Source organism: Desmodus rotundus, chromosome 3, assembly GCF_022682495.2.
Source record: "Desmodus rotundus isolate HL8 chromosome 3, HLdesRot8A.1, whole genome shotgun sequence".
NCBI classification, from domain to species: Eukaryota; Metazoa; Chordata; class Mammalia; order Chiroptera; family Phyllostomidae; genus Desmodus; species Desmodus rotundus.
In genome coordinates, this window is record NC_071389.1 from 63,106,950 (window position 1) to 63,125,444 (window position 18,495).

Sequence of the window (18,495 nt, forward strand, 5' to 3'; positions counted from 1 at the left end):
AGTATTCACTTTTAGGTACTTTCTATTGAACTCTGAAAAAATATAAAGCAATGAATCACTATGCCTACGGGAGCTCCTTAAGTTTAAAACTTATTCTCCCATACTATTAAAATGCTATTCCTTTTAGTATTTTTAGTTTCTGCCTTAAGGTTGAGAAAGCTACAAAACAAGCAAGGTAAAGTAAGACCTAACTCAGATTAGGTTCCAAAGAAGTAAGAATATACTGGGGGAATCATTCCATAAAGATATAAGCACTGTTCCACTAAGACAGCTCAATGAAAATGTACAAAAATAAGTAAAATAAAATAAAATAAATAAATAAAATAAAAATGTTTCTTGGACATTACCCCATTCTAAATTAGAACATTTCAACTGTGGAATCTGAGGGAAAAAAGAGTGAGTTTTCTTTCAATACTATTAAGTGGAATAGCATTTGTGCATGCACTTAAAACAACGAGAATTTCATCAGCAAGCAGTAAGAATGTTTGATTAGAATTTCACCTAGAGACAAACACAACCCACAGATAAAGACGTACTTCCGTGCATACTTCAGCTACAAGTATGAATAATCCAGGGTCATCACTTGGGAACAATGCATTCAATTCTACAGATACTTAGAAAACATACAATGAAAGGAAATAACTTGACAAAACATCACTAGCTAAAATTATCCAAATGTTAGTAAATACGAGTTTAAGCTTGAATGTCGCAGCAAGTAGTTTTTAATAAAACCCCTGGGACCTTTAGTAGTAATAAATAAAATATTTTAGAAAGTGGCAAACTAGTTCAGAGTACTCAATAATACAAAATTCAATGTCTTTTTGCTCCTAAATGTATAAAAAAATACAACCAATTTCCCGTTAAATTGAAAAACTGAGATCCAGACAAAATATGGTTCAACATCCAAACTTTCAATAGCCTCAGCAATGGAACATGAATGAAGGTTCTATTTATGGCAGCAAAAGCTGCTTTTCAAAGGAGAATGCATTTCTTTGTGTTAGTGTTGCTATTACCACTCCATTATTGAAAAAATTGTCATAAAAAGGGGGCAATTATGATCACCTTTAAGAAAGATTACAAATATATGAAATAGCAAGAAACACAGCCAGCACAAATTATGGTTTCTCTCGACCTACAGAAATTAATCACTTAAGACATTTCAACTTTAAGAACAGATACAAAAAGAAGCCTATAATAATCGAAAAGCTTAAATAGTATTATTCAAAACTTTAGAGCAACCATATAAAATTGGAACAAAAACCCAGGCCATTACACATTTTTATTTTTCGCCTGCTGTTTGACAAGTATACTATCAGTTTTAGAATTCTTTATGGTACCCAGATAAAATTCATGGCCTTCAAAATAAGGCTATTGTATTTTAGATTTTATTTATTTATTTTTAGAGAGAGGGGAAGGGAAAGAGAGAGGGGGAGAGAGGGAGAGAAATGTAGATGTGTGGTTGCCTCTCATGCACCCCCTACTGGGGACCTGGACTGCATGCAGCCCAGGCATGTACCCTGACCAGGAATTGAACCAGAGATCCTTTGGGTCACAGGCCCAGCTCAATCCACTGAGCTACACCAACTAGCCAGGGCCAAAATAAAACTTTTAACACATTTCTTCAAAAAGTAAACTGAAAAGGCAATTTGTTGCTAAAGGGTATAGTTTATTAAAGGTTACCTTCTGTCGCTGCCCCTTCTCCCACCCACCATTGCCTTAAGGGGCTACCTTGTAACTAGTTGAAATCCATTATAGCTTTCTTGAGTTGAGGTGACCAGTGTCTCCAGTAGGAACACTAGGAAGCTCCTCTCTCATCCCTACCCCCTCCAATTCAGCTAAGTCAATAATCATGTAGGTTTTATTGCCTAAATCTTTTTCAGATCTGTTCCTTCTCCATTATTTCTACCACTGTGTTGGCTTAAGCCCCTGTATCTTGCTCTATGTTATTTTTCTGGTAACAGCATTTCCCTGTGCCCTATCAACTATGGTTTACATCACCAACAAAAGTTATTAAATTACAAATCTGATGCCAGTCTATTGCTTAAAAATCTTTAATTTTTTCTCCTGACTATAGGGTAGAGTTAAAACTTCTTATCAAGCAAGGGACCCCCCCCCACACTTAATAGTCACCATCTTTCATCATAACCAAGCTATCTGATGTGTCGTAGATGGCTATCTTTCTCATGTCTCTGCCTTTTCGTTAACATTTCCTTCTGCCAGAGATGGCCTTACCCAATTATTTTCCCAACTTATCATAGGTATCAACTTCTATATAAGCGGGTGGTAATATTTATCTGACCTGTAAAATGGTTATACCCTTCTTCTGTGTGTTTTCACAGAACATGAATATTTTTGGTTACAATGTGTGGTTGCCAAGTGGGGACCTGGCCCGCAAGCCAGGCATGTGTCCAGACTGGGAATCGAACTGATGACCATTTGGTTTGCAGGCCGGCACTTGGTCCACTGAGCCACACTAGTTGAGGCTCACTGAATCCTTTAAAAATAAAAATCAATGCATCTGGGGGAAAGAAGTAGTAGTAGTAGTAGTAGTAGTAGTACTAGTAGTAAAGCAGCACAGAGTATATAAGTAAAAATTTTCTTCTGCCTCCCATCCCCCACTCAATAACTTTTAAACTGTTTTAGTTCTTCTGTTGGTCACTTCTCTAATGATTAACAACTATTTACTTTTAGTTCTGTTGGTCACTTCCATAAAGACTAACATGGTTATATTTATAGTTCCCAATACATTACCTTTAAGAGATTTATTGATTCCTTCCTCCTTCCAACTTTTATTTTATTTCTGATTCTCTCTGTGATTATCTTTAAGAAATTGAATATTAGGTTTTGGCTCAATAGGATATGCTGCTAACTACATTCTAGTTCAATCTCCACATCTATTTCTCCTACTGTTCAAGGACAGTGACTACTGTCGTATTTTGGCATTCTCAGAGCCTATACCAAGATGTATTTAGTGTATAAATGAAACATTTACTCTGACTGAGGTAGATACATCTAGGAAATGTAGTTGTAAGGTAACCCAAAGATAATGAATTACTGTAAGGGCTTATGTCCTTTTAAAATAGAATATGCAAATGACAGAATGTGACAAAATGAGGAGACATAGAACATGGCCCAAGTGAAATAACAGATCAAAACCTCAGAAAAAGAGCTAAATGAAATAAAGATAAGCAATCTATCAGATGAAGAGTTCAGAACACTGGTTATAAGGATGCTCACTCAAGGAACTGAGTGAGGCCCTCAATAGCATAAAAAAGATCCAGTCAGAAATGAAGGATATACTAACTGAAATAAAGAACAATTTACAGGGAAACAATAGTAGAATGGATAAAGCCGAGAATCAAATTAGTGATTTGGAACATAAAGAAGCAAGAAACAACCAATCAGAACATCAAGAAGAAAAAAGGATCCAGAAAAACAAGGACAGTGTAAGCAGCCTATGGGACAACTTTAAGCAATCCAACATTCTCATCATAGGGGTGCCAGAAGGAGAAGAGAAAGACAAGAAATTGGAAATCTATTTGAAAAAATAATGAAAGAAAACTTCCCTAACTTGCTGAAGGAAGTAAGTAGACATGCCAAATCCAGGAAGCACTGAGAGTCCCAAACAAGATGGATCCAAAGAGGCCCCTCTAGGACATGTCATAATTAAAATGCCAAAGGTTAAAGATAAAGAGATGGGAGGGGGCTATGGAAGAATGAGTGAGGGGTTAAAAGAATAAGAAGTACAAACAGGTAGTTACAGAATAGCCATAGGGATGTAGAGTACAGTATAGGAAAGGGAGTAGCCAAAGAACTTACACCCATGACCCATGGACGTGAGCAATGGTGTGAGGATTGCCTGAGGGAGTGGGGGGTGCTGGGTGGAGGGGCACAAAGGGGGAAAAATCAGGACAACTATAATAGCATAATCAATAAAATATAATTAAAAAATAAAGTGCTTAGAACAGCGCCTTCATATAATGAGAACTTAATGAATGCTAGTGGCTATTATTATTAAGTCAGTATCTGTGTCATTATTTAGTATTGTTGCTACTCAGGAGCCTTAGTGATTTTACACGGAGTTTGAACTGTTGCCAAACCTTAGATTTTTTTTTAAAAAGCTTCATTGTGAATGTTTTTATATTATAATTAGAATAATTTGTTGAGGACATATTTAGTTCCCTTTGAAGGAATCAGTTCATGTATTGAAGCTACAGACAATACAAAAAAGTTCAGCTATTTTAAGCATCTATGAAATTTCTTTAGTGGCTACAATTTCACACATAGTTAGCTTAACCTCCATTTCATCCTCCTATGTTTTACACATCAGTAGCATTCTATTTCTATGGGCTAAAGCTTAATATTTGCCACTGTCTTGAACCATTTAGCTATTTAAGATGACCTCTAAATTACTCTGAAATTAGCTACAGAATTTCCAAGTAAACGGAAAGTAACTAAATATTTTGATTATTTTACCAGACTTAAACATTACATGACTTATTTAAAATGTTTGGTTGGTTGTGCCTTAAAGCCAAATTTGTTAATATATTCTTGAAAAACACCAAGTAATGGGAGCCACTAACATCTGGTAAACTGAGGAATAAAGCTTTGATAATTTAAATAGAAAGCAGTGATGGAATTGTGTTAACAAAATTGTTAACTATAAATCTAACGGGGTCTTCAGAAAGCCAAATGGTGTTTTACATTTAACTCATTCATTTTCTTACAGTAACTCTGTGACGTAAGTATTCCTATTAACATTTTCAAGATGAGAGGCAAAAATAGAGTTTAAAAACTTGGGGCTCTCTGGAGTCAAACAGTGCAGATGAAGCCAAGTTGTGGCACTCAACTGCTGGGTAACTTTGGGCAGATTACACCCTAGTTTCCTCTTCTGTTCAACAGGAATTACACAGTATTTACATTATAGAGTTATTGTGAGGATTAAATAGAGAATAGGTAAAATGCACATGACCAAGGTAAAAGAAATACTAAAAAATGAGACAATGCAATTATTACAATAAAACTGAAAATCTTGGAATTTGCTGGCTAGAAACCACAAAGCTAGTAAGCAATGAAGCTGAGATGAAAATTCAACTCTTTCAAAAACTGTTAGGAGAGAAAGGGATACACTTTCACTGAACTATACATGTTACTATTGCCTCTGTAGACTCTCTCTGGCTTGCTTGGAGTGCAGGTAAATATGAAGGCAGAATACTAGGAATGCTATTCTACACAGCCAGCCAAGTAGCATCAGCCTAACTCCAAGCAGGTAATGGACTGAGAAGTGGAGGGAGGGGATCTAACTGGACTCTTAAAATTATTTTCTGCACTATGTACTTTGGTCCATTTGTTCAAATCCAGTGAATTATAATAATTATTGAGGATAAATACTTTTATTTTGTTTTAGTATCATCTAAAAAGTAGATTTTTTTTTTAGAGAAATAAAAAAGCAACCCTACATCAAATACCTGAACTATTTATTGAGCTATTTTCCAGAAGCAGTAATTTGGTGATCTGCAGCCTAGGCTTCTACTAGTATTCTATGAATGAGACCAAGATGTTCCAATATTGAATAAGGGAAATCTCTTCTTAATCCATGGTTTTTTAAAAAAATTACTTTTAAGTTTTTCTTTCCCCAAATTTTATTAAGCCTTTAAAATCTGTTATCCAGTATTAGATTTAAAATATAAGGAGCAGAGGAATGTTAGTAAGAAAGTTAGAATTCGTGATTCGTTTAACAGCTTGCTTTTTTCAGTGATTATTTTTATATTGCAAACATAGTTTAATTTGCTTTCGGTTATGTTATTTCTGGTTTCAAAGACTCATGGCTTCTACGCGATCTGCCATCTGAAAAAGCCTGAAAGCCAGTAATACATTTTATTTTAAAAAACACTTTGAAACGTGGGTTTCATGCAATTTTTGGAACAGGTTTGTCCTAAGAAAACTGAACTCACTTTGTAAATGGTTTTGAAAAATGTTAGTAGTAAAACCTTCTCTCTTCACATGCAATTTTACATAACGCATTTTAAAATGATCAAAATGGTATAACTTTGAAAGTTCAAATTTGCAGTATTTTCCTTATTATTATGTCAATCAGCAGGACTCAAAATTGGTAACATAAATTATGTTTGACATAATTTATTTCTATATTAAGTTTCACATAAACCAGTACTTGCAAACTATAAAATTTTTCATATTACTAGTTTTGCTATCATATTTCTTCTTGATTCAACTGATCCAGGAGCTTCAAAATGCAGTACCAGAAGATTTTGTTCCAAATTTTTATCACAGGCAAATCTAATAGTTCATGCTATATCCTTTGTCTATTTTGCCAATAGCAATCATTATTGTGCTATTCTCTGAGTTCTCCAAAATTTATTTGTTTCTTGTTTTATTTGATCAGAAATCAGATATTACAACTATTACTAACGTCATCACCACCAGCCCCAAGTATTTACCCAGTACTTACATAATGCCAGGAACTTTTCTAGGCAGTACACATATTAACTCATTCAATCCTCATAACCAACCCGTGAGACAGTAACTATTATTATCCCCAGTTTATAAAGGAATAAATAGGTACCAAAGTCATCGAGTAACTTGCCCAAGATCACCAGCTGAACAGCAGAAGATCTGCAACTGGACAGTTGGCTTCCAGAGCCTGTGCTCTTACCCCTTACTCTGAACCTCCTCCTGCCACAATCGGGACTGAATGAACAGTAAATTCCGGTGAAGTAACTTGCTAATTGCTAGATGAGTAATTCAGCTAAGTGGATTCTTTTCTCCCACAAGGTGCTCTAGTTTGGTAACTAGCCAAACCTTCAGACCAGCAATTCAGAGATACAGTAGGTGTAAATGCAAATGAACAGGAAGTACTAAAAACCAATTAAATAAAAATATTTCTAAAGAAGACAAAAGAAAGCAGTGGGATTATAAGGATCTTGGAGAACCAACATCTTAAGAACAGGTACTAGCTAAGGAAATGGGGTCATAAAATTAAGGAGAAATAAAAAAGTTCTATAATGTCTGGAAGAAGCTGAAATCATTCTTATTAAGATATAAAAATCTTAAATGAATGAGACAGGGAAAAAAACCCATCTAGCTATCATATCATAAACAAGTCTGAATTCACAGAACTGGAAAGATGGTAAAATATGAGAAAAATAACCTATTAACTGAAATACTACACTTAATCTTACAAATCTTAAAAAAATAGAAGTTAAAAACTTAAGAGAAGAACATTTTGATTTATGCTTATCTTCAGGAAAATCCCAGGAAACTTTTGAATCTGATGGTCACAAACGTTTTGAAAAAAGATCTATTAAGGTTAGTGGTCAGAATGGAATTACTAAACAATTTGTACTAAATAATTAACATATCTTTTTTTAGATAGATTTCGGATGCTTATAATATCCTTATAAAAAAAAAACAGAGAAATGAGAGATCTAGATTTATAGTTAGAAAAACAATTGTAACCAAAGTCTTACTAATGGAAAGCTGCCAACATGGAAGCAAATTTTATTTTTATATTTAGGACACATAAGTGAAATGAAGAAGGTATTTAATAAACATCTACAGAGTTCAAGTATATTTTCAACATTAAAAAAATCACCATTTCTATCTTGTTCTCAGTAAAAACAGCCTTATTCAAGGACAAAAACTTTTGAAATATTTTATGGCAAAGGCTGGGGATTCAGAAACAAAAAAGTCCTAGACTTCAAGAGCATAATTTAGTGGGAGAAAAAGCAAACCAAAGGCACACTGTAGTGGAGGTAAATGCAAATTAATCTATCTTCAATTGCTTTGGGAATACAGAGGTATAGCTAACATAATTTGGGATGGGTAGTGATGGTGAATGAGTGGGGGAAGGAATTAGGGAAGACTTCCTAGAAGATTCTTGAGCTAACCATTTAAAAACAGGTCAAGTGGAAAGGTTTACTCTTGTAATTAAGGGGAAAAAGATAACATATCTATGAGATTGTTTACCTAGTACCTAACCTGCTCTTTACCAGAGAATTGCTTCATCTCTCTGCTCCCCAACTCAACATTCCACATTGCGACTGTAGCAGCTAATAGTTCTTTTATTTTTCCATAATTCTAGCTAATAATTGGTTACTAAGTTTTCCTACCACAAAGGAAAATCAAGTCAGTAGTGAAAAAAAAAAGAATGGTCCCTTTTCTTCCACCATAAGATTCTAATATTTAAAGCTGAAATCACTTATACTACTTAGTAATACTAACTATATAAAAATAGCACCAAGATTTAAAAATTTTTTCCTCATTTGTTTATTTTTTCTTCAAAGTACAAATAAGCTCTTCACAAATAAGTCAAAATCCGTAATGATGTTTGTAAACTGTACTCAGTTACATAGCTGTGGGCAAAAGTAGTGATACCTCCATCTAGCTGAAACGTGATGCTTGGCGAGTCCTTCCTGATCAACACGGGGGAAAACAGACCAAACAAAAAGAATAATGAAGTATCTATTTGAAGAATTATGAGGAATTTCAAACACATTTTCTGCTTCTATTGTGAATAAGTTTATTTTTTTTTAAGTAAATTTTATGCTTCTGGCTATCAAAGTAAATTCAGCCTTTTAAATGAGTAAGCATTCCTAAAAAAGGTTAGCCTCATCCCTGTACAGACCTATAAAGCAAGCAAGAACCGAAATGAGTTTTCTGATAACATTTCTTTATTGTACATAAATTGCTAAAACATTCCTGTATATAACCTGCAATTGTTTCTTCTAAAGAATTTATATTCAAAATGATTTATACACACAGGGCCATATTTAAGTATTTTTAAGGTTTTTGATGTAAGATGCTAGTCTATATGCTGCAGGTCTTGATTTTTCATTAAACTAGGACTACATTAAACTATGATTTCAAAATTAAGCCTTAAGCCTGAGTTGAGTGAGACAGAAAAATATATTGTATGTACTGATACCTATGATCACACACCAGTGACACAGAATGTACCCACACATTCTGTATTTAAATGTGGTTTGCATCTAAATGGAGGCTTGTCCAACATGTCATACTTTTATATTTCCAGTAATATTCTAAGTGTTTTTGCTGTTTGGTTCCACCAGGCTTACTAAGGAAAACCATTCATCAATTTTGAGCAAGAGTGTGCTAACAAATGCTTAATGAGAAGTACGCATTTAGAGATTAGTGGCTGAACAACAAACAGAACCAGGAGGTTATAGTGGGGCAATCCTATCACCTCTGCTGCAGCCTTTACTTGCATTTTACCATCTCCTGTATTGCTGTCCTGTTCCAGGATCCCATCCGGTATCCAAAACAGGATCCTACATGGGATTTAGTTGTTGTCTCTGTTTAGACTCTTCTTTAAAAAAAAATTTGTTTTAAGATTTTATTTATTTATTTTTAGAGAGAGGGCAAGGGAAGGAGGGAGGGAGAGGAACATCTGTGTGTGGTTGCCTCTTGCATGCCCCTACTGGGGACCTGGCCTGCAACCCAGGCATGTGCCCTGACTGGGAATCAAAACACTGGCTGGCACTCAATCCACTGAGCCACACCAGCCAGGGCTATTTAGACTCTTCTAATCTGTGACAGTACCTCTGCTTTTCGTGTTTCATTACCCTCAGACCTAAGAGTACTTATTGGTCAGTTATGTTGTAGAATGCCCCTCAGTTTGGGTCTCACTGATGTTTTGTGAATATGATATTGAGGTTATGTATTTTTTTGAAAGACTGTGACATTGTGATTGCCCTTGCCAGTGCATAGATAGGGGGATGATGATGTTCATGTGCATTATTACTGGAGATATTAATATTGATCGGTCAGTTATGGTGGCATCTGTACAGTTCTTTATTATGAACTTACTATTTCCCTTTGTAATTAATAAAATTCTTTGAAGAGCTAAAAGAATAGAAATTAGTGGCTGGGAATAAAGAAAAATAAATGGATTGAGCATCAAAGGTATATAAGGATACAGGTTCACTTGTACTCAGATACAATAATAATTCCAGCTTGTAATTAGGTATATATTTACTGGCAGACTACTTGTCAACTGTTACTGCTGAGCTTGTAACTACTGAAAGGTGTCAGATACAAACCCAGCTCATCTGATAATGAAAACTGAACAGGAATATAATTATTTGAAAAGTGTGTGATCCAAGTTTGGTTCCACTAAAATTATACCATAAAACTGATGTATTATAAAGAATTATTAGGGTTTTCAGGAACTACTGTAAAGGACACATGGACAAAACCAAGGGGGAGGGTGGAAGCAAGGGAGGGAGGTGGGTTTGGATGGGGGTGGCGGGGAAGGGTGGGGAGAAAATGCAGACAATTGTAACTGAACAACAATAAAATAATTAAAAAAAAAAGAACTACCAAGAAAGGGCTATAAGTAAAAATAGCTTTTATATACACTTAGTTTACAGTTTAGGTACATTTGATTTCAGTCAAAGGGTAGAACCTCTCAACTGACTTTTAATTACCAGAGAGTATGTATGATAAAGATTGTTTATTATAAAACAACCCCTGTTATTCAATCTTTGAAGTTTTGTGTCTCAGGAAATAATAATTTTTAGTTAAGTAGTGTACAGACCACGGAAGACCACAGAATAATACTTCAAAGACGAGAAGATGACTCATACAGATTCCTTCAGCAATTTATTCCATCTCAAAACAAAAGAACAAAAAAAGGGGGGCAGGGAAGCGTCTCCTAAACCAGGTAAATCCTATGTAAACTTGTTTAGATTTCCTATACAGGCAAAAAGACTAACCTATATGCATAGAAATATTCTAAACTATATTACTGGCATATGTAAACCAAGAAAATGAAAAACATGGGAGACTTGAAAATTTCAGGTTCACAACCAAGAAGTCAAGTATTAAATTATGGTTGAATACTAACATTTTTAAAAGCTTGCTTGCTTGTTTTTCTTTTAGAACTATAAAACTGTACTGAGTTTTAGAAATAAACTTTTATTATCTAATGAGAAGATACAATTACTGTCTGCAAGCTTACAAACCTCAACACCTCAAATGTATGTTAACACCTCAGTATGTACAAGTGAAAGAATACTGAAAGGAAACATAACAGAGATACTACATTCTTTCATCACCCAAACACAGAGATCTTACTAATTCAGTTTTATTGGAATAATAATGACCTTTTCAGGCTACTTTACAATTTAAAAGAAATCTAAGAGCTTTAATAAAAAAAATTAAAAATTAAGGAAGTTTATGAATGTATTGAGAAATATTTTAAGTTCATTGTGTTTTTTCAATGAGTAAGGCTGTTGAACTAATGATTTAGGATAGATTAAGAATGTCTTATCTAGAAACATTAAACTGGGCATCCCTCATGAGGATGTCATCTTGGATAACTGGAGTGCTAGGTAATGCTTATACCTCTACACCTGTTTCTGTACAGTGGTACATCTGGCTGTATGGCTTTTAGGGGACAATCCTACCATGTTAGGTTCTCTATTTGCATATTTAACAAGAACCATTCCCATGTAAAATATGTATATAGGCTGATGCATGCATTCTTACTGTGACCCTGCACATTGCAAGACAGTTTGGAAAGAAAGTGGTGTGTAGTTATTAAACTGGATGTAGCTTAATTGTAATGTTTAGTTTATAAATGGTTCTATTTTCTACTGTAAAGACTTGGACACCTGAAAAATGGAAACAATACTTGGTTTATTTTTTTAAGTAGTTAGGATATTTTAAGTAATTGGCCAATAAGAGTAAAAAAAAAAAAAAGAATGTTTACTAATAATTTCAACAGTGGGTCAAAACAGCAGATTTTATTGAATAGTTTGAACTACCTAACCTTGGCTGTTTTCATGTGTTAAAGGTGGGGTTAGGGGCTTGGAACTATTAGGAATATGTGTAAATTAACAGACCATATTCTTTGTTAACCAGATTAAAAGTTATAATTTATTATCTACGGTTTTGTGCCAGGTGATGAGTGCTTTATCTCCATCCCAAATTTCATTATAAAACTGGATTCTTATTACAAATGACTAAAAGCATCTAATTCTTCTTTGACTTCATGTGGCTGTAATTCAGAAAGATTGGGGAGCGTGGGGTCCAAGCATGCCGTGGTAAGTCTGCTCCCTCTCTGCTGGACAACCACAGCAGACACGGGGTCCTGGTATGCAATGCACTTTGCCTCCCTATTTGCTTTGAGCGAATGGATCAGGCAGCAAGTCATTGTGAGTTTCTGAAACTACATAATATAAAAGCCAAAGACTTCTTTATAGTTAGGCTGATTAAGCAATTTAGTATTTTACCTTATCTCAACCAAAACATCTAATGAAAGAGAGATACTAGAAAACAACACCTTTTTGGTTTCAAATTGTGCTTCTTCCTGACAGCATCCTCTACAGTCAGGATCCAGCTGAAGCAGGCTGAACTGTCCCAGAAGATCACAGGAGCTGCAGAGTAAGTTGCTGGAGAAGCCTAACTCTCTGCATGCCTCTGATGAAAACTCTGCCCCGAAGGCAGACACCTGAATAAAAAAACAGAAATAAACGTTAATGCCATACTTACATTATAAAGCTTCCAAAAATGGAGAAACCAGTTGCCAAAATCTAACACACTGGAGATAAGTTACTCTATAACCTTATATGCGTCTTTGGTCCCCCCACCCCCGACCAATTTTTTTATTAATAATGCTTCATCTTTCAGCTTAGCTAAAATATGGATTAAAAATATTACTTTTTAAGATATGTATGTTACATATAGTATCTTTTATTAAAGTCAATAGTTTTTAAAAAGGACATTTCCTTAGGAGAAAAACAAGTTTCCATTACATTTAAAAAACTTACGTTGTTTATAAGGTCTATGGAGTAACACTGACTCCGAGGCCTCTACCACACCCCACAGACTTATCCGTATTCACAGGCAGCGGGGGAAGAATGGGGAAGAGGACGATGTGGGGGAGGCAGGAGAACACCAGAAATAAAACTCTGGGGTTTCAGTACTAGTCCCATCACTTACAAGATGTGTGACAATGGGCAAGACAACCTCCCTAAGCATTCATTTTCACGCTAATAAAGCAAGGGACAATACTTCCTACATAAAACAGATTGCAGGAAAGATTAAATGAAGCGACTTATGTAATTAATCAGAGTGACTGGCAAAAGCAGGCCTTCAAAAATATTCGTCCTCTTCCCTCACCCATTCTTCTTATATGTCCTAGTCAATGTGGCATACCTCCACCTGCCTAAACTCAACCCGTCTACCTGTGCCGCGAATTCTAGCTTCTACCGTCTTCACAGGGACTTAATTTCAATGAGAATTCTTCAGCGTATTCAAGCCTGAGATTCTAATTGTTCTCCCCACATTCCACCACTCAATCGTTACTCTAGTCTGGTTTCTGATCCCACCACTCGACTAAACTTGCCAAAAATCACTAAATGCCAAGGCATTCAAAACTATTCTCCTCTAGCTTCCCCTTCCATGGGCTTGTCCTCTTTTCCATTCCTCTTCTATGCATTTATTAAATGTTATTGTTTACCACTTCTGTTTTTGGTTCTCTGTCTGCTTTACATACTTTCATAGACAACTGCATTTTCCATGGCTTTCAAATACCGATTTACTGAAGACTCCCAAGTCTTTTTCTTGAAGGTCAAGCCTCCAAAGCCAACAGCCTCATTTAGATGTTGCATAAGGCACTGCAAATTCAAATCTCCGATGGTGAAACTTATCTTCTCCCCTTAAATCTATTCCTTCCCAATGTATTCAGTATCTTTGTATTTGTTCTTAATAATGTGGCATCTTTCATCTTAGCTAAAATATGAATTGTTTTCCCTGACCTGACACGAAGTTGCCCAGGTCAGTCATTCTAGGCTCTATACTTTTCAACATTCTTACAACCAATTAGTTAACAAGTTTTTATAATTCTGTCTCTTACAGAGCTCTCAAGTCTTTTCCTGACAGTGGCTTAAAAGGTCACTGACAGCCATACCTCCAATTACTTCTCCAATTCCCTGAGAAAGAAATTTGTGCATAGCTGTAAAATAGCATCACTCACAACACTGTATTACGTAAATCTAGGATTGCAGACAATCCTAGAATTCCCCGACAACACGTGAACTCCTGAGGGCAAGAATTAAGTTGTTTCTCTGTATTTTCAGCACTGTGCTGGTTCTCATGTGTGTTGAACAAATGAACTGGTAAAACCCACAGCTTCAAGTAGGGGGGATTTCAGATTGTCTGACTACAGTTGGTGGATCTTCTAGACAAAAGGTCTGCAAAATTTATATAATGGGCTAGATAGTAATCAAGTTAAGACTTTGGTGGCTACATGGTTTCTGTTGTAACCACTCAACTCAGCTATTGCAGCACAAGAGCAGCCATAGACAATAATAAATGAATGGATGTCTGTGTTTCAATAAAACTTTATTTACAAAAACAGGGCTGGCCAGCTTTGGCCCACCACTGGTAGTATGTCAGCCTTCTAGAATAACCAGGCAGATTCAAACCCAATGGCATTTTCCAAAGTAAAAAAACTTCAAGCCTTGCTAGCATAATCCTCCCAAATACTGATCATCCCATTGGTTTTATGTTAGTCAACGTCCTAATTTGATACCTTATACTTCTTCTACCTATCACAGTAATAATGTGGAATGTATATAATCTTCAAAATAGATCAAGTATCCCAGTATAGTGGAAGAGACCTAAGACCCTTGCTACTATACTAGTACTTTAATTTCTCCATTATTAAAGTGATCTGCTTGATCTATTTCACAGAATAATTTGTAGTTTCCGAAGATAGCTGTACCAATATACCATGAGGTCTTCCAGAAAAAAGTCCAACCATTTAATATAATGAGAACAGTTTGCACAACATCAGTGTAACCTGGCAGCCAAGGAGAGTGGACTGGAATACACATGCGTGAACAACGATGACTTCACTGTACTAGTCAGTGGGGGTGGTAGACGCTGTTGAGTGGGCATGGGTACTGTGTGGCTGTTGCATTCAAAATGACCAAGCAAGCTGAGCAACAAATCTGCATCAAATTTGCATTAAGCTTGAACATTCCTCCACTCAGAAGGCTGCAGCTATGGGCAACTGGTGATTGGCAGCTTCACTATTAACAATGTGCAGTTTTTTTGGCAAACATCAAATCACCCAGGTGACTCAGCCCCCCTACAGCTCAGATTTGGCACCCTGTGACTTCTGGCTTTTCCCCAAACTAAAATCACCTCTGAAAGGAAGAGATTTCAGAACCTTAATGAGATTCAGGAAAATACGATGGGCACCTGATGGTGATGGGGAAAACTATGTGAGGTCCCAAGGTGCCTACTTTGAAGGGGACTGGGGCATCATTGTCCTATGTACTATGTTTCTTGTATTTTCTTCAATAAGTACCTTCTGGACAGACCTATAGACATCCTCCCATACGTTCTTACAATGTGACTGGGAGTCCTCCACTGAGAAGTGGGTATCTGTGCTCCCTCTCCTTGAATCTGGGCAGTGGCTTGTGACTGTTCTGACCAACAAAGTGTAAAGGAAGGAATACCACGTCATTTTGGAGGGTAAGTCATTAAAAAGAAAACAGCCTCTGTTGGGCTGGTGCTTGCATGTGCTCTGTCTCTGTCTGTCTCAGAACATTCAACTTTGGAAATTGGCCACCACGTTATAAGGAAGCCTAGACTAGAGAGCCAATGCGAAGAGGCCCATGTAGAAAGCGTATGAGGCCCCCAGCTGACAACAGCAAGCATCACTGTTAGACGTGTGAATGAAGAGCCTTCACATTTCAGGCCCCAGTATTTCAGCTGAGGTGGGAGACACCATGAACACACAAGCCATTCTGCTGTGCCATCTGAGCTGCTGACCCAGAATCTGATGGCAAAATAAAAACTGTTTATACTGCTAAATTTTAGGATGATTTATCTTGCAGCCATGATAACTAAAACAGGTAATGAAAGTAAAATCACTTTGAAACTATCAGCTGCATAAAAATGTAAGAAATTTATGCTGAAGCATGTAAAAAAAAGAACTTCATGGAAAATCACGTGATCATAACACTTGATTTTATACTGGCATTTGTTGAGCACCACTGACAGGTGGTTTGAATATACAAAACATGTATCCAAGTCTGATGACATCCTGATTGAAATGGCAGCATAGAGCAACCTTACTTTGGAGTTTCCGAATAGGAATAATCACTACTTATCTCACAGAGTTTTGAAGACTAAAGGGCAAAAAGTACAGAAAGCATCTACTATCCTACTCAATATACAGTGGCTGCTTAATAAATGCTAGCATTATCCCCCCCTTCCAGTGTGGAAGTACACTCAAAACCTCCAAAAACTACTTATGTTTTAATCATTGTTTGGACATGGCGCATGAGTGAAGTATTTTTTTTCTAGTTCTTCTGTCATGGGTTTGGCAGACTCAAGCTTTGAACCCAAGAACATTAGAAAATATTTTTAAGTAGTTCACAGATAAACATGAAATGCTAAATAATGCAGGAGTCAAATTTATAAATTATGCCTGTCCATCCTTTTATTACCAAAAAAGTATCTGAAGAGCATTTGAATGTGCACATTAAGGTCAATTATTAAATTTAAAAATAAGTAGCCACACTTGTAAAAAAGACATAGTTCTAAGGACAGGGTAGAAGACCCTGACTGGGGTTACCATTTAACAGTTTAATCTCCCCCAACCCAAAGCAGGGTTGGCAAGCTAAGAGACTCCATTCTCTGCTCCATGTATTCTTCATTGATTTTTTTTCCCCTGATGCTACTGAGTTTCTTGTAGATGAGGGGTTTTACCAGGGAGACTGGATTAACTATATGGTCATATCATATTTTCAGGCAAAAGTCTGCTAAGGTTATACATTTTGTTATACTTATACATTACCTATGGTTAGTTATCTCTTAATTGTTCTTTACTCTCAGAAAACTGATAGGTTTCTCACTAAATTTTGAAAAGATTGCAAATTTGAGACAAAAGTAAATATGAGGGGGGGAACCCCAAGCACTGGAATTATCTTCTGGAGGGCGGGCCCCTTGCAGTACTGGCTTCCTCTGCTAGGTGAGTGTTCTAGGAGCCCACCTGCAGGAGTGCGCCAGCTGTGAGAGGCTGTGTTCGGTCCACTTCATGATGGGTGATTTACAAGAGCACCCGCCCACACCTCGCTGGGTATCCAGCAGTTTTTGACCAAAAACAGCATGACCCCTGTGCCCCACCCTCCCTATTCATCTGATTTCACCTTGAGCAACCTATTTTGGTTTCCCAGGATGAAAAAAGTCTTCAAAGGGAAATGATTTGCCAATGTGGAAGAGGTGGAATAAAAAAAATGGCAGAAGCACTAAAAGGCATCAAAATCGGTGAGTTCAAAAACTGTTCTGAGCAGTGGAAAAAACATGTTGATTGGTGTATCGCATCAAATGGAGAGTACTCTGAAGGTGACTGAAGTTTAAACATGTAAGAATAAATACAAAATTTTTTAATAAATAAATTCTGGTTGTTTTGGATCCCCCCTGCAGATGGATTTATAGATAGACCCCATAAAAATGAATACAAGAAACATGGCCATTACAGCAAGCTCTTACGCCACATACCTTGCTAAGCACTTTACATCAAGGTAGTATTTAATTGTAACTACCCTATGAAGAAGGTGTTATTATCCCTGTTTTACAGAGAAGTAAAAAGTGGCTTAGGACAGTTAAGGTAATTTGTCTAAGACAACACAGCAAACAACAGGTGGCAGCATCAAGAGTCTGATCCCGACGGCAAAACCCTTAACCACTCTTAGTAACTCCCATATTTCACAGAGTCCCTGAATCACCATCATCGCATGTGCCACTGAGAATAACAACAAAAACATTGACAATTATAATTGTGCCACCCACTGAAGTAAGACTGATCCAGATGTTAGCTTGGGAAGAAAAGAGGTTGGGGGCTGTATCAGAATCAATGATACACAGATCAATGATACAATGATCATCTATACTGCTGCCACTACAGGGCCTTTCTGAATGAAGAAAATTATGTATGAGCTGAATGAAGAATTGAATACCACCTAATTCTGGGGCACTCTAGAAAACAGCTCCCTTTGGCCATACTAAAATATTACTTTTCTAATGCTTAATCATACTCAGAATGTATTTTCAGATTACATCACTTTATATCCTCCCAGTTGTCACCTCACTGGATGCTGATAGCTACACATTGCTATTAACTTTAAATTAGAGCTATTCAGAGTCACAATGATAAAGACTCAACTTGTCCAGTCTAAGGACTCAGGTATGAATTAAAGTAGGAGCTAAGGTCTCTATTCATGCCAGTAGCTCAACCTCAAGGAACTGTGAAATTCTTCTCTTATTTTCTTTTTATTCAATGTCAGGTTCCAGAGATTTGGTTTATTTTTATTACTGCCAACAACTTATTCCACTTGGCCTTTTTCACCCCCGTGGGCTGACCGTGAAATGAAATTTTCTAACTTTCTAAGTGTTTTTCCAATAACCCACCATGCACACCTCCCTTTTCATTTT

At 36.4% G+C, this 18,495-nt stretch overlaps 1 protein-coding gene across 1 annotated transcript in view; it reads right to left on the minus strand.

The window, feature by feature from the left end:
- SELENOF (selenoprotein F) overlaps positions 1 to 18,495 on the minus strand; it is a 43,188-nt gene that overhangs the window by 21,606 nt on the left and 3,087 nt on the right. Inside the window, exon 2 of the mRNA XM_024565446.3 lies at positions 12,326 to 12,493. Within this exon, the coding sequence (XP_024421214.2) occupies positions 12,326 to 12,493 (168 nt within the window). The remainder of the gene's footprint in view (positions 1 to 12,325; positions 12,494 to 18,495) is intronic.